The sequence below is a fragment of the Mastomys coucha genome, unplaced genomic scaffold (assembly GCF_008632895.1).
Source record: "Mastomys coucha isolate ucsf_1 unplaced genomic scaffold, UCSF_Mcou_1 pScaffold6, whole genome shotgun sequence".
Lineage (NCBI taxonomy): Eukaryota > Metazoa > Chordata > Mammalia > Rodentia > Muridae > Mastomys > Mastomys coucha.
The window spans coordinates 21033460-21052696 of NW_022196912.1; the positions used below are offsets into that span (position 1 = coordinate 21033460).

At 45.8% G+C, this 19237-nt stretch overlaps 1 protein-coding gene and 1 long non-coding RNA gene across 4 annotated transcripts in view; one reads left to right on the forward strand and one right to left on the reverse strand.

Annotated features, from left to right (window-relative positions):
• The window catches only part of Galnt14 (polypeptide N-acetylgalactosaminyltransferase 14), a 222558-nt gene that overhangs the window by 193951 nt on the left and 9370 nt on the right, over positions 1-19237 (forward strand). For 2 of the 3 annotated variants that reach the window (XM_031355840.1, XM_031355842.1), the window contains exons 10-13: positions 8572-8698; positions 11054-11146; positions 15584-15667; positions 16143-16287. In XM_031355840.1, coding sequence (XP_031211700.1) covers positions 8572-8698; positions 11054-11146; positions 15584-15667; positions 16143-16287 — 449 coding nt within the window. The remainder of the gene's footprint in view (positions 1-8571; positions 8699-11053; positions 11147-15583; positions 15668-16142; positions 16288-19237) is intronic. The other variant, XM_031355843.1, reaches the window with a different exon arrangement.
• Positions 1-19237, reverse strand: part of LOC116079796 — a 27005-nt gene continuing 7768 nt past the window's right edge. Inside the window, exons 3-4 of the long non-coding RNA XR_004114155.1 lie at positions 13190-13391; positions 1-123 (exon numbers count right to left, since the gene is read on the reverse strand). This is a non-coding gene — a long non-coding RNA (uncharacterized LOC116079796). The remainder of the gene's footprint in view (positions 124-13189; positions 13392-19237) is intronic.

Here is a 19237-nt window from a genome sequence, read left to right on the forward strand (position 1 = left end):
CCTTCCTTTCGAGCGATGTTAACACACAGCTGCTCAAATCAAGATGCAATCTTCTCGAGCCGACTTCTGAGTCAGTCGGTATTACCGAGGGCTGATTTGAATAGAGCAGTTGGGAAACGGTCCCTGGGAGGTGTGGGAAAGACATTTGTAATCCATCACGAAACTTTTGAGACCAGAGAAGCACTGTAGACAGCCACTACAGCAATCACTGTTTCCCTGCACCCCAACATTCTATTCTGCTATAACCAACCAATAGCACTTTAAAAGCCTTTCTGGATTCTGTTTCCCTATTTTATTTTATTTTATTTTCTCTTCTCTTCTCTCCTTCCTTCCTTCTTCTTGTTCTTCTTGTTCTTCTTCCTCTCTCTCTCTCTCTCTCTCTTTCTCTCTCTCTCTCTCTTTCTCTCTCTCTCTCTCTGTCTCTCTCACATACACATACACACATACATACATACACACACACACACACACACACACACACACATACTTCATTCTGGCCACCATTGCTAAGTAGTTGTCCAATGCTATTTATTACTGTCAGGTCTACTCAGCTCCTGAGAAGCTGCAGGTCCCCCAGGTCTGTGGCCACAGGACTTCCTCCCACCCTTCTCCTACAGAAGTGTCTATCTTCCTAGGTTCACCAGGCTGCTCTCCACACTTCCAACCTTGGCAGACCCTTCTGAACTTTCAGACTGTTCACACCTTCTATAAGAACAGAGTCTCTTTATGCACCCACCATGAACCCCTGAAGATGGCAACTCTGAGTGACCTCTTCTACAGCTGGGACACTTTCTCTGCCTTCCCTTTTGTTACCACCACTCCCCCATCCACCCACTTTGGCACCCCGTTTTCTCAGCACAGAGTCCATTATACTACCCTTCCACTTGCCGTCTAAGTATGAAGCTCTCCGGTTACCTGTGCCTGCCCCACTGCTGGCTCTCTTAAAGCAAGAGCAGAAACTTCATCTCATTTCTGGTTCTCAATGCCCAGAATAGTTGAAACTGCTCACAAAATGCATGTGTGAAAAGCGAGAGACTGAATGGGAAAGGATTTCTGGGTGGCAAGGCAATCCAGAAACATATGTCTCTTTGAGTTCCAAGATCATCCCACACCCAAACCCACGGATGCTCAAGTCCCTTATATAAAATGGTGTCAAATTTGCATAGAACCTAAGTACAAGCTCTTGTATTACTTAAATCACTCTCTCATTATATGTAATATATAATAGAACACAAATACTATGTAAATAGTTGTTAAACTACATGGTTTAGGGGAAGATAGTGAGGGAAATGGCTACACATGTATGCTCAAGACAAAAGCAATTGTCTATTCTTCAATAAAATACTGTTTGGTGTTGGTTGAATCTGGGATGAGGGTGAGGGGCAGACAATACAATGCACGAGGCACCATTTGAAATGGTTTACATAGAATCCAGTGGAGCCATGTTTGAAGGGTCTCTTTGCTTATATAAACAATAGCAGCAGGCTGACATGTCTGTTCTTTCCAGACAGTAGAATTTCTTGGTGCACTAGACATGTTTGCCTGTGTAATATTGACTTTAGTTCACAGTTCCAAAATGGCATGTGCTCTTTGGCCAGGGTGAGTATGACCGAGCCCAATCCTACCCTCACTCTGCCCCATCTTACACTGTAGAATTGGCTGCAGATGGATTGGCTGAAGGGCCTTGTAAAAGCCATACTGTATCTTACTTAACCTCTCCACCTGCTGACCTGGTACTTCATTCCCGCCAAGTGTTTCTAAAATGAGCTGAGCACTTTTGATAATTATATCCACAGTTTAGGACACGAGCAGGCTTTAGGAAAATGTGGCTTTTAGATTTTTTTTCAGAGGTTGATTTGCATTAAAATTGGATACTTAAGTTCCAATTTACATAACACAGGATACATGTAATATATATCTACTTACTCTCCTTACTCGGAGCCAGAGCCACATCTCACTTTTAGCTTATGGTCTCTAGAGGAAAAAAAGGAATCTGTCGCCAGTAACAAGTGTGTGCACACCAGGGTGCAGATGGGGATGGGGGTGCCTACTTCCCAAACCAGGAAGCTCTGGCACACATACAGGGAGAATATGGGAGTCCCGAATTTAGATTGGGGGATTTCCAAAGCACAGCAGGCACAAAGGACAGTGCAGAAAAGAGAGATGAGGTAGACCCTAAAAGAGACTTGCTACCACCCACCACACTCAGAATAGATCTGGGATGCCAAGCTATCCCAGGCTCTAGGGACGTGTATGGTTCAGGAAGAACTCAGGCTGTGAGATCAGATAGGAGTAAGTTTGAAGCCTGTAGTTACCACTGAGTACCCTTGGGAAAGTTACCTCTCCTCACTGAGCCCATTTTTAGGGCCTGAAGGTAGAAACAGTGATCTCTTAAGTAGGATGAACAGCCTCCCCCAAAATATAGCCACACCCCAAATACTTGGAGCCCATTGAGATGTGACCTTATGTGACACAAAGTTTTTAAACAGTGTGATGAGATCACTAATCAATGGATTGGGGGATGTTGCAAATGGGTCCAATCTAATATCGCAGGATCTCTAAAATCAGAGAGCTTTCTTAGGCATGCGGCAACAGAGAGTTGGCATAAGCCAGGTGCCATGCTCCAAAGGGACATTAGCAGCTGTTAGTTAAAAGATGGAAGAGACAGCAAGAAGTAGCTGAAAGGAATTCTGGGCCATCATCCAGCAAGGAGACGGGAACCCAAGTCCTGAAGCCTTGAGTAACTTCCTAAAAACAGCTAAATGAGCTTCATAGCAAGTTTTCCTTCAGAGCCTCCATGAAGGGACATGGTCCTGCTGATGCCTTGACTTCGGCCATGGAAGACACTGAGTAGAGGACCCTCCCAAGCCCTCTGAGTTTGAGGAAAATAATTAAAACAACATAAGAGTCTCCTCACAACCACATGTCATGGGGCTGCATGAAGACAGCTGAGTGTGCTCCATTAGAGTTGGCTGCCTTCCCTCAGGATACATGTGGCTGATGTCTGATAAAGATGGCTAGTCTGACCTGCCAACATGCTTTTGCCTTTAGCCCAAGGTTAGGGAAGTGGCTGCAATAAGGACAAGCACTCACACTTGAGGAAACACCATCTTTCCCCAAATATCTAATGATACATGACAGCCTCTGGGCTGCTCGGCCAGAGCCCAGTACCATGTCTGATTCTCCAGGCCCAGCTGTAACTCCACAGGCCACCCTTTGTTGCTGCTCCTAAAATGTCCCACATACTGTCAAAGAGGGACACCAGTTGCTTTTTTGCCATCAGAGTTTGGAAAGTTAAAGGGTATTCATAGTCACTGGTCCATGGGTGTTCACTGTGGACAAGTGGTTAATACTTGTCTAGAAGTAAAGGCCTGGGTACACCATCTGTGGTCCCAGATGTGAGGTGGAATGCATTTGGCTCACAGATCCAAAGCTATCTTTTGTAGCCCAATAAGATGATCTCCAGTCAAATCAGAACATTCGTTAAAAAACAATGGGATTGTCTTAGTTGATGTTGTGCTGCTATAGCAGAATACCACACTGGGTGGTTCATAGGGATAGAGCCTTATTTCTTACCCTTGGAGAGTGGGAAGTCTAAGATTGGATAGGGTTTGCTTGCTCGATCATCTCATGGCAAAATGTCCAAGCAGGAGAGCTCAATAGAGGGCAAACTCTTCATCCCTTTAGAGCAACAGGCTTCCATAATAACAACTCACTCCCTAGACAACAGCATTGATCCATGCACCAGAGCCAATCCCTCATGACCTTTTGGAGGTCCTGCATTTTTAACAGTTTTGCTTTGAAGATTAAGTCTATAACCCGTGAACTTGAGGAGAAGTACATGCCGGCCTTAGTACACACAGAGCTTGCTTCTTGACCCAGTAAGAGCCAGGAAATTAAAAATTACTGAACTACCTGTCACACAAATAAGGGCAGATTTATGCATGACAACAGCCTGGTGAGTGTCTTTTTCTGCCCACCACTGTGTTATTTCCTTTGTCCTCACCAGATTTAAGCTCAACAAGATGTAGAATAGATGATGTGATCACATATGTCACAATATGCATATATAAACACTCTATGATGCTCCACTTAAAACAAGGTCCATGGGACCAGCAAGATGGCCAAGTGTATAAAGCACTTGAACTCAGTTTAAGTCCCACCTGGTGGAAGAAAAGAACCAACCCATAAGTTGTCCTCTGATGGCCACACAGATACTATGGTAGATGTTCACATGTGTAGACCACCCCCCACATACATACTTACACATACACATCTTTACCTCCTCCTATACTCCCAACATACGCTGAATAAATCAGAATGAAAAATAAGCAGAACCCATTGTACACAGCTGTTCTTATGTGAACTGGTGTTCTTTGCCCTTATTAGAATTCAGGCTACAAAATGAAGCCAGAACCTTGACCAGGGATGGTGTGCTTCCTTGCATAAGAGCTGCTCTCTGGCCCCTAAATTCCTACCTACCACTTACATGCTCATCAGATGGATGCTGATTCTGATGAGAGGTGAGGGTCCTCAGAGGCAGTGAAAATAGCTGATGTGCTAATGAAGACATAGAAGACAAGGGAAAGGGAATGCAGGACGTGAGGGCAATTTGCACTCAAATACTAATCTGAAGTTTAAAAAATAAGGTCCCATCAGGGTGCCCCAGTGAGGATGGAATAATTACACCTCTCTCTACCTGGGATGCAGAGTAGATCTGGTTATGTGTGACATTCATCACCAGGGAGATGATGCAGGCATTGACTAAGCAAGAACCCCAGAAGACTCTCTATAGAAAGACGTGGGTTCTTTTCAACCTCACTGAAGAGATGGTGGCACTGTGTAAGTGCAAACATGCGAGCAAGGTTCTAAGAATGCCTGGCTTTACACCCCAGTTTCTGTGGTTCTCATGGCACTTAGCCAAACCCTCTTCAGAAGGCTTAGGATCAGCAGACTTTCTCAAAGGCTTTCACAAAACTGCCAACCAAGCAGGCCCAGTATGTGAACATGAGAGGTTGCTCCTCCTCCTCAAATCACAGTACAGACAAGGGCAGGCTGGTTGCACATCCTAGGTTTTAAGTATTCCACAGAGTAGGGCTTAGAAATCATTACACTAACCTAAAAACTCCTCACATCACCAAGAGGACCTCTCAACTCAGACTATACAGGGACCCATGGCAGGTCCAAAACTCTAGTTACAGCAATCTGGGCTTGAGAGCTGAGAATCCTAACTCATGCCAGACCAAGGACTCCTGTAGGTGGAACAGCTGGTCTGAAGATGACCTACGTTTGGTAGGATCAGATGTGTGACTTGATGAGGTTGAAACTGGATGGTTGACTATGTAGTTGCTACTTGTCCTACTTGTGGGTATTTTGTAGACAGTACCTGTATCTTTGGATGCACTGGCCTGGGGAAGAGGGGCTTCAGGACAACAACTTTGAGTTTGGAGTTGGGAGAAGTACATCAGTTCCTGTGTCTTGCTGTTGGTTGTCCTAGCATAGCTGCACTAGAAAACAAAGACATCAATAAGCAGGATTGTTAGAAAGATGGACAGGAAACTTCCTGACCTGGAAGTACAGGAGGATGTCATTGTCTCCCTGGCTAAGGTCTGAAGAATTGTCATAGTTTGAATTTTGGCTCTAACACAACACAGAAGAAACTGAAATGGTGGAAGATGGGCTTAGAGGAGGAGAGAAGATGGGGCTATGGGATGATGCCAAGAGATGTAGAAGAGGTAGCATGGTGGCTCGTGTGTCTCTCTAAAGTGTTAGGTGTCCGTGAAGTTGAACACTATATTATCTGGTGGCGATGGGGATGCTGGCATAGAGGAAAGTTCTCAGTGTCATCAAGAGGACCCTGGAATCAGACAATGAAGCAGCCAGTACTAGAAAGACATTCAATGACAGCATCACAGAGGAAAAGAGAATGGGACAAAGGGCTAGGTAATGGAACTGTTTAAACTGTACATGGCTGGTGGAGGGCAAGGGTCTGTGGACTCAGAAAAGGAAGACTGGATGAGGGGTTTGCAGGGAAAGAAGAAGCTCATAGAGTGGTGAGTGTGAGATTGAGGTTGTGAGAATTTGCTTTTCAAATGAGGAGGGACATATGTCTCATTTGAATACATGGAAAAGAAGACACAGTAGCTAGAGCACATGCATCTGCTTAGAGAAAAGCTGTCACAAAGTGTGTAGCTTATATGTAGTAAGCCAGGCCTTCATCTCATGTGCTGGAGGTTTATAGCGGTTTCCTTTTCAGAAAAGTGGTGCAGACCCTTCCTGGGGTCCCTGGAGAAGAGTTGATGGGATCGCACACACAAGCAAAGAAGTCTCATTCACACATGGAACTGACACGATTCCACTGACCCCTGAAATTGCTCATTGTAGTGTCTGATCAAAATATAGATTACAGGCAGTTGACTGAGCCACATCTTGCTTAGTGACTCACAAACACCAAGCTCGAACAGTAACCTAGCCACAAATGCCAGTGGTCCATATAGGGGATATCTAAGGAGACACAAAATCTCAGGTATTAAGTTAATAAGCTCTGGTGTCTCCCATAGTGTTGGCAGATGCTAGAAGTGGCCTGTGAAGAAGTACACCCACATGGATGATGTCATTGATGTCTGAGTTCTTGAGAGATTGCCTTCACAAGGGCTTCTCATAATCGATGCCCTTGAGTTTCCAACAGTTTACAGCCATTCTCAGAAGTCTCTTTCATTTGCTACTGACAGCAGTTCTGTGGAGCATCTCTATGGTTTTTAGTTTAACTCACAAGGTGATCAAGATCAAATTTCAGAAAGCTGGAGCCTTGCTTTCCCAAGGATGCATCTAATAGGTCTGTTCAAACTTGGTGGACAAATAACATGTCTTTCCTTGCCTTAGGAGGAGGCAGAAGCAGGCAAGAAAGGTGCAGAGGACATGGGAGAGCAGTGGGTTGGGGGTGGGGCAGAATCCTATCTTAGGTGCCTACTCTGAAAGCTGTATGATGGAGATATAATAGGGAAGCAGTAGAGAGAGACCAGTTAGGGGAGGCAGAAAGGTAGGACCCCACTGCTGGACATATTCAAGCTTATGATGGAAAGGCTCTGGGAGTACCTACATTCCTATTCTTCATCCCTGGACTAGGACTGCATCATGGGGTCAGCAACTCTTAGATTATTTTTCTCTTAGGGATCCTGTGTTCACTCACACTTAAGATTCGGTGCAAAAGCATAGGCCAGGCAGGAAGTCCCACAAATTAGAAATTACCTTTTCTTGCCTTTCTAACACTGGTGTGCCCAGTAAGGTATGGGATGGGAGAGGGTGTTTGGGTAGATTCAGAAAGGGAGTGCATTGTGTATAGAGAATTTTAAAGCAGCCATACCACTGGCTTAAGATGCTTTTCACTATCACCACATAGCCAGTTTCAAACAACTGCAATGATAAAATATCCTACCCTCTTCTACCACCATTACCATCTCCCTGATCCCTAAGCTGGGGTAAAAACCTGGCCTGGAGCCTACTCTTAGTAGAAACTCACTAGGGACAGCCTTCTTAACTCCACCCTACCCCAATTCCACCCTACCCACCACAATTCAGTAGCAAAAGAGGAAGAGATAGGTGTATGTGTGAAACCCCACCCTGGGGATCATCCTCAGTATCTCTGATTACTGCTCAGGTCCTGTCTTCCTGTCCTAGGACTCAGTTGGCTCATGTTTATCCAGTGGGAGATCGGCAGGCGCAGGGTGGTCTAGGTGCCTTTGGCTGCATCTACTTCAAGTGTTTTCTACTTCATCCTGAGTCTACTCCTGACAGATGTCTGCTCCCAGTCTCAGAAGATTATTCTGTGTTCTCAGAATTATTTCATGTTCTCTCTCTCTCTCTCTCTCTCCCTCCCTCCCTCTCTCTCTCTCTCTCTCTCTCTCTCTCTCTCTCTCTCTCTCTCTCTCTCTCTCTCTCTCCCCTCCTCCCCTCCTCCTCCTCCTCCTCCTCCTCTTCATGTATGTGAGTGTTTGTGTGTGTGTGTGTGTGTTGCGCACATGCATGTGTTTCTTTATCTGTCTCTGTCTTCTCTCTCTTTCTTTGTTCGATTGGGAAGGTGCATTATATGTGTGCCACAGTGTTCCTGTGGGTGTCAGAGGAAAACTTGTGGGAGTCCATGCTTTCCTTCTGTCATGTTTGTTCTGTAGACTTAACTTGGGTCTTTATGCTTGGGAGCAAGTACCTTTGGGGCCTAAGCCACCCTGCCAGCCTTGCCCTCCACCTATGTTCTAACCATTAGTGGTCATAGAGGGTGACTGTAACTGATTTTCTGCACTGTAAGTTTTGCTATGTATCATGTCCCAAAGCAAGCGTTTTATGATCTCCCAAAACATCCCACTAAGGTCCACTACATTTCCATGCTGTCTATTGAGCTGTCCCAGATCACTCTTCACAGTGTTGGGACTCAAATTACATGTGTTCCCAAAGAAATACACAGCCTAGTTGGAGAATTTGCTCTTAGATGCCAATGAAACCTTAGACACAGTATCTCAGAGAGCCAGTATTGAAGTAAGATTAGAGAGTAATAACAGAAGCATGTATGTCTTGCAGAAATCTCTTTCCGAGTGTGGATGTGCGGAGGTAGCCTGGAGATCATCCCCTGCAGCCGGGTGGGGCATGTCTTCAGGAAAAAGCATCCTTATGTTTTCCCCGATGGAAATGCCAACACATATATAAAGTAAGTGCATGCCCTGGTCTAATGTGTGTGGGCAGCAGCAAGGAAATGGTGGTCATGGGTTTGCAACAGACTTTAGTATTCTGCAAGATGGTCTGAGTGGCTTGGAGGATGCATGAGCTGGCATTAGAGCCAAGACTTTGTTAGGCTCTCCCCAAGATGTGAGGAGCCCTACGGAGTCTACCCATACCCCCTAGAGCCTCAGCCTTTACAGGATCTGGTCAATTCCATCCTACAGAGCTTTGCCTCTAGATATTTGCAAAGGGAGATGATATTAGTGGTTAGAAACAGCTGGGTAACTCAAAGAAAGATCCCTTGGGAAAAGAAAGAGATGGGAAGCTCTGGAGAGTCCAGCCTCGTGCCTGCTCCAGGCTGATGGGTACAGCAATGTTCCTGTTCCAGAGCCTCCCGAGAGAGACTAGATGAATCCAGATAGGGCAAACCTGGTAGTCCAGTTCCAGGGCTTCTCATCTCATTCATGGCTTCTCTGCCATAGACACAGAAATAAGGGATCCAGGGTATCTCTTGCCTGTCTCTTTGTCTCCATCTCCTTCATACATCTTCTTCCCAACATTTCTCTTCTATTAGTTTTCTCTTCACCCATGCCTATTTATCGTAGGATTTTTAAAAACTATATGTATATTGGGGAGGGGGGAGCGGAGTTGCTTGTGAATACAGTTGCCCATAGTGGCCAGAAGAGAACATTGTCTCCTGGAGCTGAAGTTACAGACAGCTGTAGGCTACCTAATGCCAAGAACCAATCAGATGCGAGTCCTCTGCCAGAGCAGTGCTCACTTTACTGCTGAGCCATCTCTCTAGCCCCTGAGTGTCTTCATATTTTTCTTAAGTTACATTTCTTATTTTGATCCTCTTGTCTCTGGCATCAGTTGCATTTCTCATCCATCCAATTCCCCTTTCCTTTTGTCCTGCTGTTTGATCCATTTCACATGGGGGCTTCACATCCTTTGATATTTATTTATTTATTTATTTATTTATTTATTTATTTATATCCTTTCTTGGTTTATCACACATGTATCCATTTGTATATCATATCCTGACCCAGCTGACTTAGAGGAAGCATGGGTTTGAACAGTGGTCATATTCTACATCTTACAAAGCATGCCACATAAAGAAAAGATGGGTAGCAGGGGTCGGGTGAAGGCAGCAGACTAGGGAGCATCAGAGAATCTCAGATCTTTTAACTATAATGGTAAGCCAGGGACGTCTGGCATAGCATTGTAGAGTGGCTTTGCAGGAGCAGAGACCTCCAAGTGGGAGCTAGCAGGATACTGGAACTTCAGCGTTTGCCCTTTTTGAGATTGGGCTTTGGCCAGTGAATATCCTTGCCGACTGGTGGTAGCCCACTCTGCTTAGACAAATGAGGCACATTGTTTGCAAAAGAGCTTCTAGCTTGCAGATAGTGAAGCCACTTGCAGGAGCCAGCCAGGTGTCCTTAACGGCTTGCAGTACTCCCAAGCCCCACTTGGCTGTGATTCCCTGTCCGTTCAGATCCCAGCTTACAAGGGGTCAAATGTCTATGCTCTAAAGTAGACCTAAGAACCTGGAAGAGCAAACTAGTTAGATCCCCAAGTTCACTTTCCCCCAGGTGCTCCAGCTGCTCAGGTCACCAGCCCTCACTGTTTTACGATCTCTTTCTTTTGACTCTAGGGATCTTCCTGAGATGCCCCTGAGTGTTGAATGATCATAATTATCCCTCTTCCCCTGTCCCCCTCTCTTCCACTGTTATCTTTAGGTCAAACCTAAGCTGATGTATGATGAAAAGCCTAGCATACTGGTGAAGTACTGAAATATATGGTTCCATTGCTAATTTGTTACACACAACCATTGCTTGGTCTGTGTATACACTGACCATACTCTTGTGGAGTTGACACCTCAGCATGTCCACTGTGGGAAAGAAAAGGAAGGCCCACCAACCAAGCAGACCGGAGATTAGTTAGTCCTCACAAGTCCCACCTATGACTCAGAGTGCCAGGCAGCAAATGGATACGCCTGTTTCTCTTGGGTTTTTGTTGTTGTTTTTGTTTTTGTTCTTGTTTTTGTTTTTTTTCTGCTTCTTTGAGAGTTACCAAAGTTCAGCTTCTGTGTGATTTTTCCTATTTGTACTTTTTGGGGAAAGGTTGTTGATACTACTAAAGTTCTATCTCTTGCGGTGCCTTTGGAGACAGGGGACAGGTGCTTATGCTCTGGTGTTCTGGAAATAATAACGTCAACATCTCTGTCCTGGTGGCTGCTGCCTGAATGCTGTTGTCAACTTTGCCTTTGTGTGTTTATTTTCAACTGGGAATACCTGCAAGTGATTCCCAGACAGCCTCCTCATGAGACTCCTTATCTCCCCAGGAACACCAAGAGGACAGCTGAAGTGTGGATGGATGAATACAAGCAGTACTACTATGCAGCCCGGCCTTTCGCCCTGGAGAGACCCTTTGGGAAGTAAGTGTGTATTGGTGGAGGAGGGTGGAGAAGTAAGAAGGGCCTCTGCTCATATTCATCACCTTAGCTGTTTCCAGAGCCTCTAAGCTCCTCCAGGCCTAGAGCTATGGCTGTTCTGATTTCAGATCCCTTTACACTGTACCCTGTTCTGGGTATGCAGGGTTTTTACCAGCCTTCCTGTGACTCTGTTCCTGGATGACCAGTTTAATAGAGGGACGGACCATAGCTTTGCATGGTAGATGGATATTACCAGCTCTTTGGAGAAAGTTAGCATGGGGGATGAGACCTTCTAGGTTGGAACTCTTTCCTCCACTTCTTAGTTCCCCCAAGCTTAAGCCCCACCCCTCCCTTGGAGGAAGACTACTACTGAGATGTCCTTTCCAGTAATAGTCAAACTTCATGGAAGAAGAGGGCAGGGGAAAAAGAAATTAAATTTATTACATGCTAGGTGTCAGTCCAGGCAGTGTCTCTTTAATCTTGCCTAATCTCTGAGAGATGCAATTACCTAGCCCTGCTTGACAGGCAAGGGGACTAAGGCTTAGGCAGAGGAAAGCATAGATTATACCTGTAAGGAAGATGAAGGTTCATAACACACCGATTCCAAAACCATGCATACACCCTTGCATTTCCCAGCTCCAAGCTGACTAAAGTAAGGAAAACTTGTAATCTTCCTTAGTTATCATTTGTGTTTCTTGGTATGTGTGGGGAGGAGGGGAGGGGACACAACCGTGACATTTTATCCCACTAGTTTCACCCACTCAGCTCATAAGGCCATTGAGTAGATGGGCTTTTGAAGTCTAAACCTCTCCAGGTGAGTCCATCCCTGTGCTAGAGGATTAAATCCGTGCTGGCTAAAATGACTTGCACCTCTGACATCACAGTTCCTGGGCACACTCCAGTTTTCTCACCCCTCTTCTCCTGAGTCATTGGATCTTGTCTCCATCAGAACTTTGGTTCTAGTGACCATGTCCCATCAGCCTCATCCTTCACCCACTGCCCCCCTTAGATTCCTTCTCTCTTAAAGACAGATCTCAGAAAGTATGGTCCTCTGATCTGTTTGTTTGTTTGTTTTTCAAGACAGGGTTTCTCTGTGTAGCCCTGGCTGTCCTGGAACTCACTCTGTAGACCAGGCTGGCCTTGAACTCAGAAGTCTGCCTGCCTCTGCCTCCCAAGTGCTGATTAAAGGCATATGCCACCATGCCCAGTCCTCTGATCTTTAGCTCTGATGTCAACCTCTCTCTCTCTCTCTCTCTCTCTCTCTCTCTCTCTCTCTCTCTCTCTCTCTCTCTCTCTTACACACACACACACACACACACACACACACACACACACAATACCTTCCTCTACATACACACATACACATGCACCCACACAATACTTTCCTTTACACACACACATGCACTTGTGCACAAGGCTTATTTAAATCTCTTTCTCCCCTGTGCACAGGTTACTGGACAGTGTCATGACATTTCAGATGCTCCCACTGATGATACTTCACGGCCATGTTGTCAATGAGGTCACAAGACAACTCCTAGCCCTGCACTCTTTCCTAACGTGCTCAAACCCACCATGTTTATTAAACCTTCTTCGTTCATTTCCACCCCTAAGCCCACCATCTCCTTTCTTTTGCATGGAGGGTACGTATTTTATGGATGAAATTGACAATATTGATTCCTCAAGACAAATCAACCCATTAGCCTGGCCACAACTGTATCATCCTTCTCCATCACTTTTTGTCTCAGTGGACAGGTGTGCTTCCTGGATCAGTAAACCAGGCCTCCTCCAGAAGCACCATTCATTCCTGCCTTCATTCATAAATCAACATTTTATCACATTCTCGCAGTATGCATTCATCTCCTCCTGCCTGCTGGTGCAGGGCCTCTCAAACTTTAATGAGCATACAGATCTCCCAAGGAGCATGTTAAAACATGGAGTCTGATTCCTTTGCTCTGTGTTTCTAATAAGCTCCCACGTGACACAGAGCTGCTGGCAGAGGATCCTAATCAAAGGAACAAGTTTCTGAGGAGTGGTTCCAAAACTCACCTGCTGGTGGAATTACCTGCAGATCCTCAAAGCCCCTACAACCTGAGCTCATCCTCTTGATGACTGGTTTTGCTTGACTTTCAAATTAGTAGTGTCCAGCGTAGCATGGAGCTACACTCCCATGTCCAGGCACCTCCATTCTCCCCAGCCTTGGTTCTCCTCTTCTGTATCTTCCCTTTCCATGTTTACACCTACTCCTTGACTTAAAATGGAGGGGGTAAAAGAAAAGAAATATACAACCTTCCTTTAAGACAGCATTGCTCGCCACCTTGCCTGCCTGTGCCCTGCCTGCCAGGATCCAGCATCATGAAATAGTGGTCTAGCTTTGCTGCCTCCCCCAAGCCCTGCAGCTGTTCCCACAGGCTTAGTCCAGACTCCTTCACTCTTTGCTCTCCCCTTATGCTGACCTTCAGCATTATCTTCTCCAACCTGCTTCCTTCTGCCATGCTTCTCTGGGTCCTAGGCTTCCGGTCGTCTTTTCTGTTGTTCCTAAGTCCTACCTTTTTCATCTGAATCCAATTGCTCATCTTCTTCCCACTCCAGATAGGCTTCTCTCTCTCTCTCCCTCTCTCTCTCTCTGAGGCTCTGTCATAAGTCTTCTTTTTACTAGGCATTCATTCTCCCTGGAGAGGTTGCCACATCTATTTACAACTCTGTTTCTAATGGAACCTTTTCCACGGGTTGCAGTTTCTTACACCCAAGTATCAAATGGCTACTTCTACCTGGATGTCTCCCAGATATCTCAAGTATAACAAGTCCTAAGCTAAACCCATTAAGTTTGCTCCTTAATCTGTCTCTCAACCTGTATTCCCCATGCAACCCCATGACCAGTCTTCCTTACACCATATGAGCCAAGTCACAAGCCTGGGTACCACCCTAGCTGCCCTTGCTTGCTTAGAGTGATATAATGTCCTGTTGCTACGGCCTCACTCAAACACTGAGAACCTAGGATCTCTCTGAACAGAATATCAAGCATGTGGAAACTGTGGCCTCTTGACACGCAGATTCTTTTGTCCCAGAGGAGCTGGGAGGCCTGGTAAGGAAGCACAGTTTGTGCTCTCTAAGAAGATAGAAGACTGGGCGTGTAGCTCAGTGGTAGAGCAGTTGGCTAGTGGTCCGGAGGCCCTGAATTTGAGTCCCTGCACAGGAAGAAGGAAAATGTGGAGGACAAAGAGGGAGAAGGAGGAAGAGGAGGATGAAGAGGAAAAGGAGAGAGTGGAGTTTGAGTAGAGTCATGGAGAGAGAAAAGGGAGAGAGTGAGGCTGGACAGGAAGCAAAGTTAATTTTATTGGCTGCCTAGAGAAGACAAGAGTTGACTAGTACTTAGGTGAAGGGAAGATGAAAAGTAGAGGATTGGCCAAGCCCATTCCTACTCAGTTCACTAAAAGGAGAGTAATGGCACCTGGTATTGTACAATTCTCTCCTTCCCGCCGCCATCCCCTACTTGTACTCCAACTGGCCCATTCTGGAAACAATAAGATTTTCTCAAGTCATCCTCATGTTATACTTTTTAGAAGGCCCACCAAGTCCATCCCAGTGTCTGTGAGATAGAGTCAGCATCCTCCAGCAGTGCCTCATGTGGATCTCTGTGGGTTCACTTCCCCCCATTCACATGCACTTCTGTTTTAAGGCCATGTAGCCAGTGTTGTTCCTACAGAAAATATTTTTGACTTGTTCAAAGCACTGATCTCTGCTTGCCAATCCCCCTCACGTGTAGCAGGACACTGCCTTACCTACCCTATGGCTTCTCTAGATGGCTACTCTTCCTTTCACATACCAGCATCAGTAGCCATTGCTCTCTTGAGTACTATGGACCCATCAAGCAAGAGTGCACCTCCAAGGAGTAGTGATGACTTGTCTTCAGGGTCTCATGGGATATGGTTCTTGAATCACTATCTTGTACTAATGTTCAGAAGCATTAGTATGCTACATGGAATATGATGCCTGTCACATGGAAATGTTCAGTGGGTAGCTCATGAACAGATGTGTGATGAGACACCAGCAGGATTCTCTGAGGCTGGGGCAGTGTGGTAGCTCAAGCATGGAGAGACTGAGTAAGAGAAGGCCAGAGTTCCAGCAGTGAGTTATTAACAACACACATGTCGTTCTTGCAGCTTGACCTTTAATGAAAATGAAAACCACCCCCAATTCCATTTTCAAATAAAAGCACAAGTCCTCAATGTTGTTACTATACCATCAAGAGGTAAAGCTAAGGTGTTTTCAGAGGTCTGCCTGGAAGTAGAGAAATCTCTGCTTGGTTCATTTACTCAGCATCCCCTAGAGATGTGTGGGTATGAAGCATGTCACTGGTGGTGAGGAGCCACTGTTGTAGATTCCTGCCTCTGATAGCTGTGTTTTGTCTCTGTGTCCCACCTTCCAACCTCATCATCCCAGCATTGAGAACAGGCTGAACCTGAGGAAGAATCTGCACTGCCAGACCTTCAAGTGGTACCTGGAGAATGTCTACCCAGAACTTAGGTATGCCTACCTGCTGGAACCAAACCTAGCTATAAGAAGAGGCCTGGTCTTAGCTGACCTAGTCTGAGAGAGACATGACCTACAGCCAACTGGTAGATAGTTTTTAAGTCTGTGGAGGACTGAGCAAACCAATCAGTCCTGTTTATCCCTAAAACCTGGCGGAGAATTATGCTAAACCTGGTTGAATGAGAGACTGGGATCAAGCGTTGGAAGTGGTACCCTGGATTGTACTAAGCACATAGGATTGGTGACATAGACTCCATCCTAGAGATCCTTCTGCCATGGGGCTACTGAAAGTTTCTTGTTACCTCACCCTAGCAGTATTCTTCCATCCTCTGACCAGTGTCAACATTTGTGATAGCTCTGGGGAAAATGGCTCTCTGCCCTCTCAAACACACCCGTAACCCATCCAGCAGTTAACAGCACTAATGTCAAAAGCAGTGTGTTCTCATCTGTCCACGTGGCTTTCCCACAGGGTCCCCCCAGACTCCTCCATCCAGAAGGGCAATATCCGGCAGCGGCAGAAGTGCCTTGAGTCTCAAAAGCAGAAAAAACAAGAGGCTCCACACCTCAGGCTAAGCCCCTGTGCCAAGGTCAAAGGAGATGGAGCAAAGTCTCAGGTAAAGTAACTGCTTGGGGTCATAGCATTGCATGCCACAGAGTACAGAGATGTCTAGATTAGCTGTAGTCCCTGCTTCAGCATGACACCAGGAATCCAGAATGGAGCCAAAGGACTGGTCTTACCTGGCCTTTTCCCACTTAGTTACCAAATACCTGGAATTTCTCTGAAAGTTGGCTTCCAAGTGGCATCTGCCCATAGGAAATGATCCAGTAATTTAATAGGAGCTCAACTCTGGCACTGTCTCCTACAGTAAACATGGACCAGGTCAGGCAAGGAAGATCACATGAACTAGCTCTATAAATGTGACATGCAAAGAGAAAAAGAAGGCTGCTACTAGACATTGAGACAAGACACCCAAACCATGTCTTGCAGCTAACTTCCAGGCAATCATATCAGACTTGGTAAAGCCACTTCCATCCACTGTTCTTTTCCTGGGTACCACCCTCCTGCTTTTCCTACATCTGTCAGTTATTTGGGGGTGCTTTCCTTGCTTGGTTTGTCAACAGAGTGTATCCTGTCCAAGCCTTGTGTTTTGCCAATATTCTCCTTTCTGAGGCTAGGCCTGCTGTTTTCAAGGTCATTGACAAAATCACCACCTGTCTCAACCTCCATAGCCTTTGGCCAACCACAGCCATCACATGAGTCCCCTCTCAGCCTTGTGATCCCACAGGATCTCTGCTTCCTTGTCTTGCTGTCTGAGTTCTTGCCTAGTACCTCTCCCCATCTTTATGGTGTTTACTGAGGTCTTCAGCCCACCCTTCTTTCCTCTATAAACTATTTTCTGGAGCTATTACTCATGTTTCCAGCTTTGACCATTTCCTGTTTATTGATTCACAAATTCTGTGTCTTCACGCATCATTTATTCACTCAGCAGACTCTTTGTTAACTGTGAATGTGCACGGATGCAAGGCTAGGCTGGAGGAGGCAAGCAGCCCCTGTGATCTAATCTCTGTCCCTGAGCATTCTCACTGATATGCAGAAACACAGAGATGAGGCATACAAGTCTTGTGTGAGCTTTGGAAAATTGTCCCAGAGGACTTGAAAATGGACTATGTTTTGAGACAGAAGTAGAAAAGGACAAGGTCAGGAAGGGGAGTGGGGGGACCCAGGAAATGCAAGGTATATCGAAAGCTGGCGATGGTCATAAGGATAGGCTTTAAAGAAACTGAGGTCACAAGGTAGAACGAGAGAACACCATAAATGTTTAGGTTGGGTAGAAGCAGGAGCTGAATTCTCATCTCTATCTTCCTAGGGAAGTGGAGTTTTGTCCTCACTAGGGAGACATCTGTAAGGTCCCAGGAGAGGGTTCTAGGAGCGAAAGGTCCATAGATAAGAACTCACCCTAGACTGTTGTTCAAATACTATGCAACTGAGTGAGTCAAAGTCTCTGTGGTTTAACTCCACAAATGGCTGTGAGCAACCAGGCTACCTTGCCTTGTACAAATTCTCTGCACAGGTCACCCTTTCCCCTGGTGCTACGGTTCCATTTCTCACTGGTGTCTTGGCTCATCTTTTTCCTGTAGCTCCTCGTGTTTGCAGCCCACAATGTTCTTCCTAGAAAAACTCTTGTTATGCCCTACACTTACTTATTCTTGCTGGATCTACATTTCCCAAACTCAGATCTGTTGACTTTTGGAGCTATATCATGGTTTTAAAATGTCCCTGGTGAGAATGCTAGTGTTAGATTACAGCCACAGTCCCTAGGTGTTCCTCCTGCCCTGTCTCCATCCAATCACCCTGATCCTCACTTTGTGTGTGGTCTCTACACCATCATCCCAATCTCAGCACAGTTCCTCTCCACTGTTGACCACAAATATCCACGCTTTTGGACCTGGCTCTGAATTGAAAAGACTTTGCCAAAAACAGTCCCTGCTCCAAACAGGGCAGAGGAGGTGGGGTGGGAGTTAGATTAGACTAGAAAGGAAAGGAAATGGAGGTGTCGATTTTAGTTAGGTGTGGCTGCCCAGCTGACAGTTACACAGTTTGCTCAAGTGGTATTTTGTAAAGCATTGTGAGTAGGTGACACATCTTTCTGTGAGTCTGTGTGTGGGTGTTGCTCACGGGAATTCCAACAGTCAGAATGTTATCTGGGCCTTTCCCTGGGACAAGATTGTGTTTGATCTAGTCCCAGTAGAGCAGAGCTTTTCTAGAACTTGCCAGCTTTGGTTGCATAAGAAGGTGGGAGGGAAAGCCACTAACAGTCTGGGCCTCAGAGAGAGTCCTTAAACATCCAGTCCTAGGAGAGATAGCAGGATGTATACTGGAGGAGAATGGCCTATCCCATTTCAGCTGACCTTCCTGCAATAGGAAGAAGGTAAACAATAGCATTGATTGGGGCCGTGAGGGAAAGGCCTGTAGGTACTCAGGACTCTCTCCTTGGGGCAGTGGTGGCTACAGCTCAGCTTTGCTTTGACATAATAGCTGGGTTTTATGACTCTCAGATGCTAGATCATCTAGGTATAAAGAGGTTCAATTAACCTCAGCAAAGTGGACAGTAATATCTTGGGCACCATGTTACCTGCTGGGGAGACAAGGTGGACTCATTCAGAGTTAAACACAGCCCCCATTCTCCCAGGGTACACAGCCTAGCAACTGGACTGGGCTAAATCTTCAGGTACTCAGAAGGAAATCCACATTTCAGCTAACATAAACATGATTATGTTATGTTAAACACGATTATGTTAGCTGAAATGAGCACAGGTGCACATGAATGTTATATGTCCTTGTAGGACTGACTCATGATCTCTTCCCCTCTTACTGGGGCCCTCTTCCTCATTCCTCACAAATCTCCATTGTTATTGTCCTTCATCTCAATCCTTTCTGTATACATTGGACACTGGTGGCACCCTTTCCCCTTAACACAACCCTATCGCTTCCTATCTATGTCTTTGCTACCTGTCTTGACTCTTATTCTGTCCTGAAGGGGTCTACCCACCCTTGGACCCATT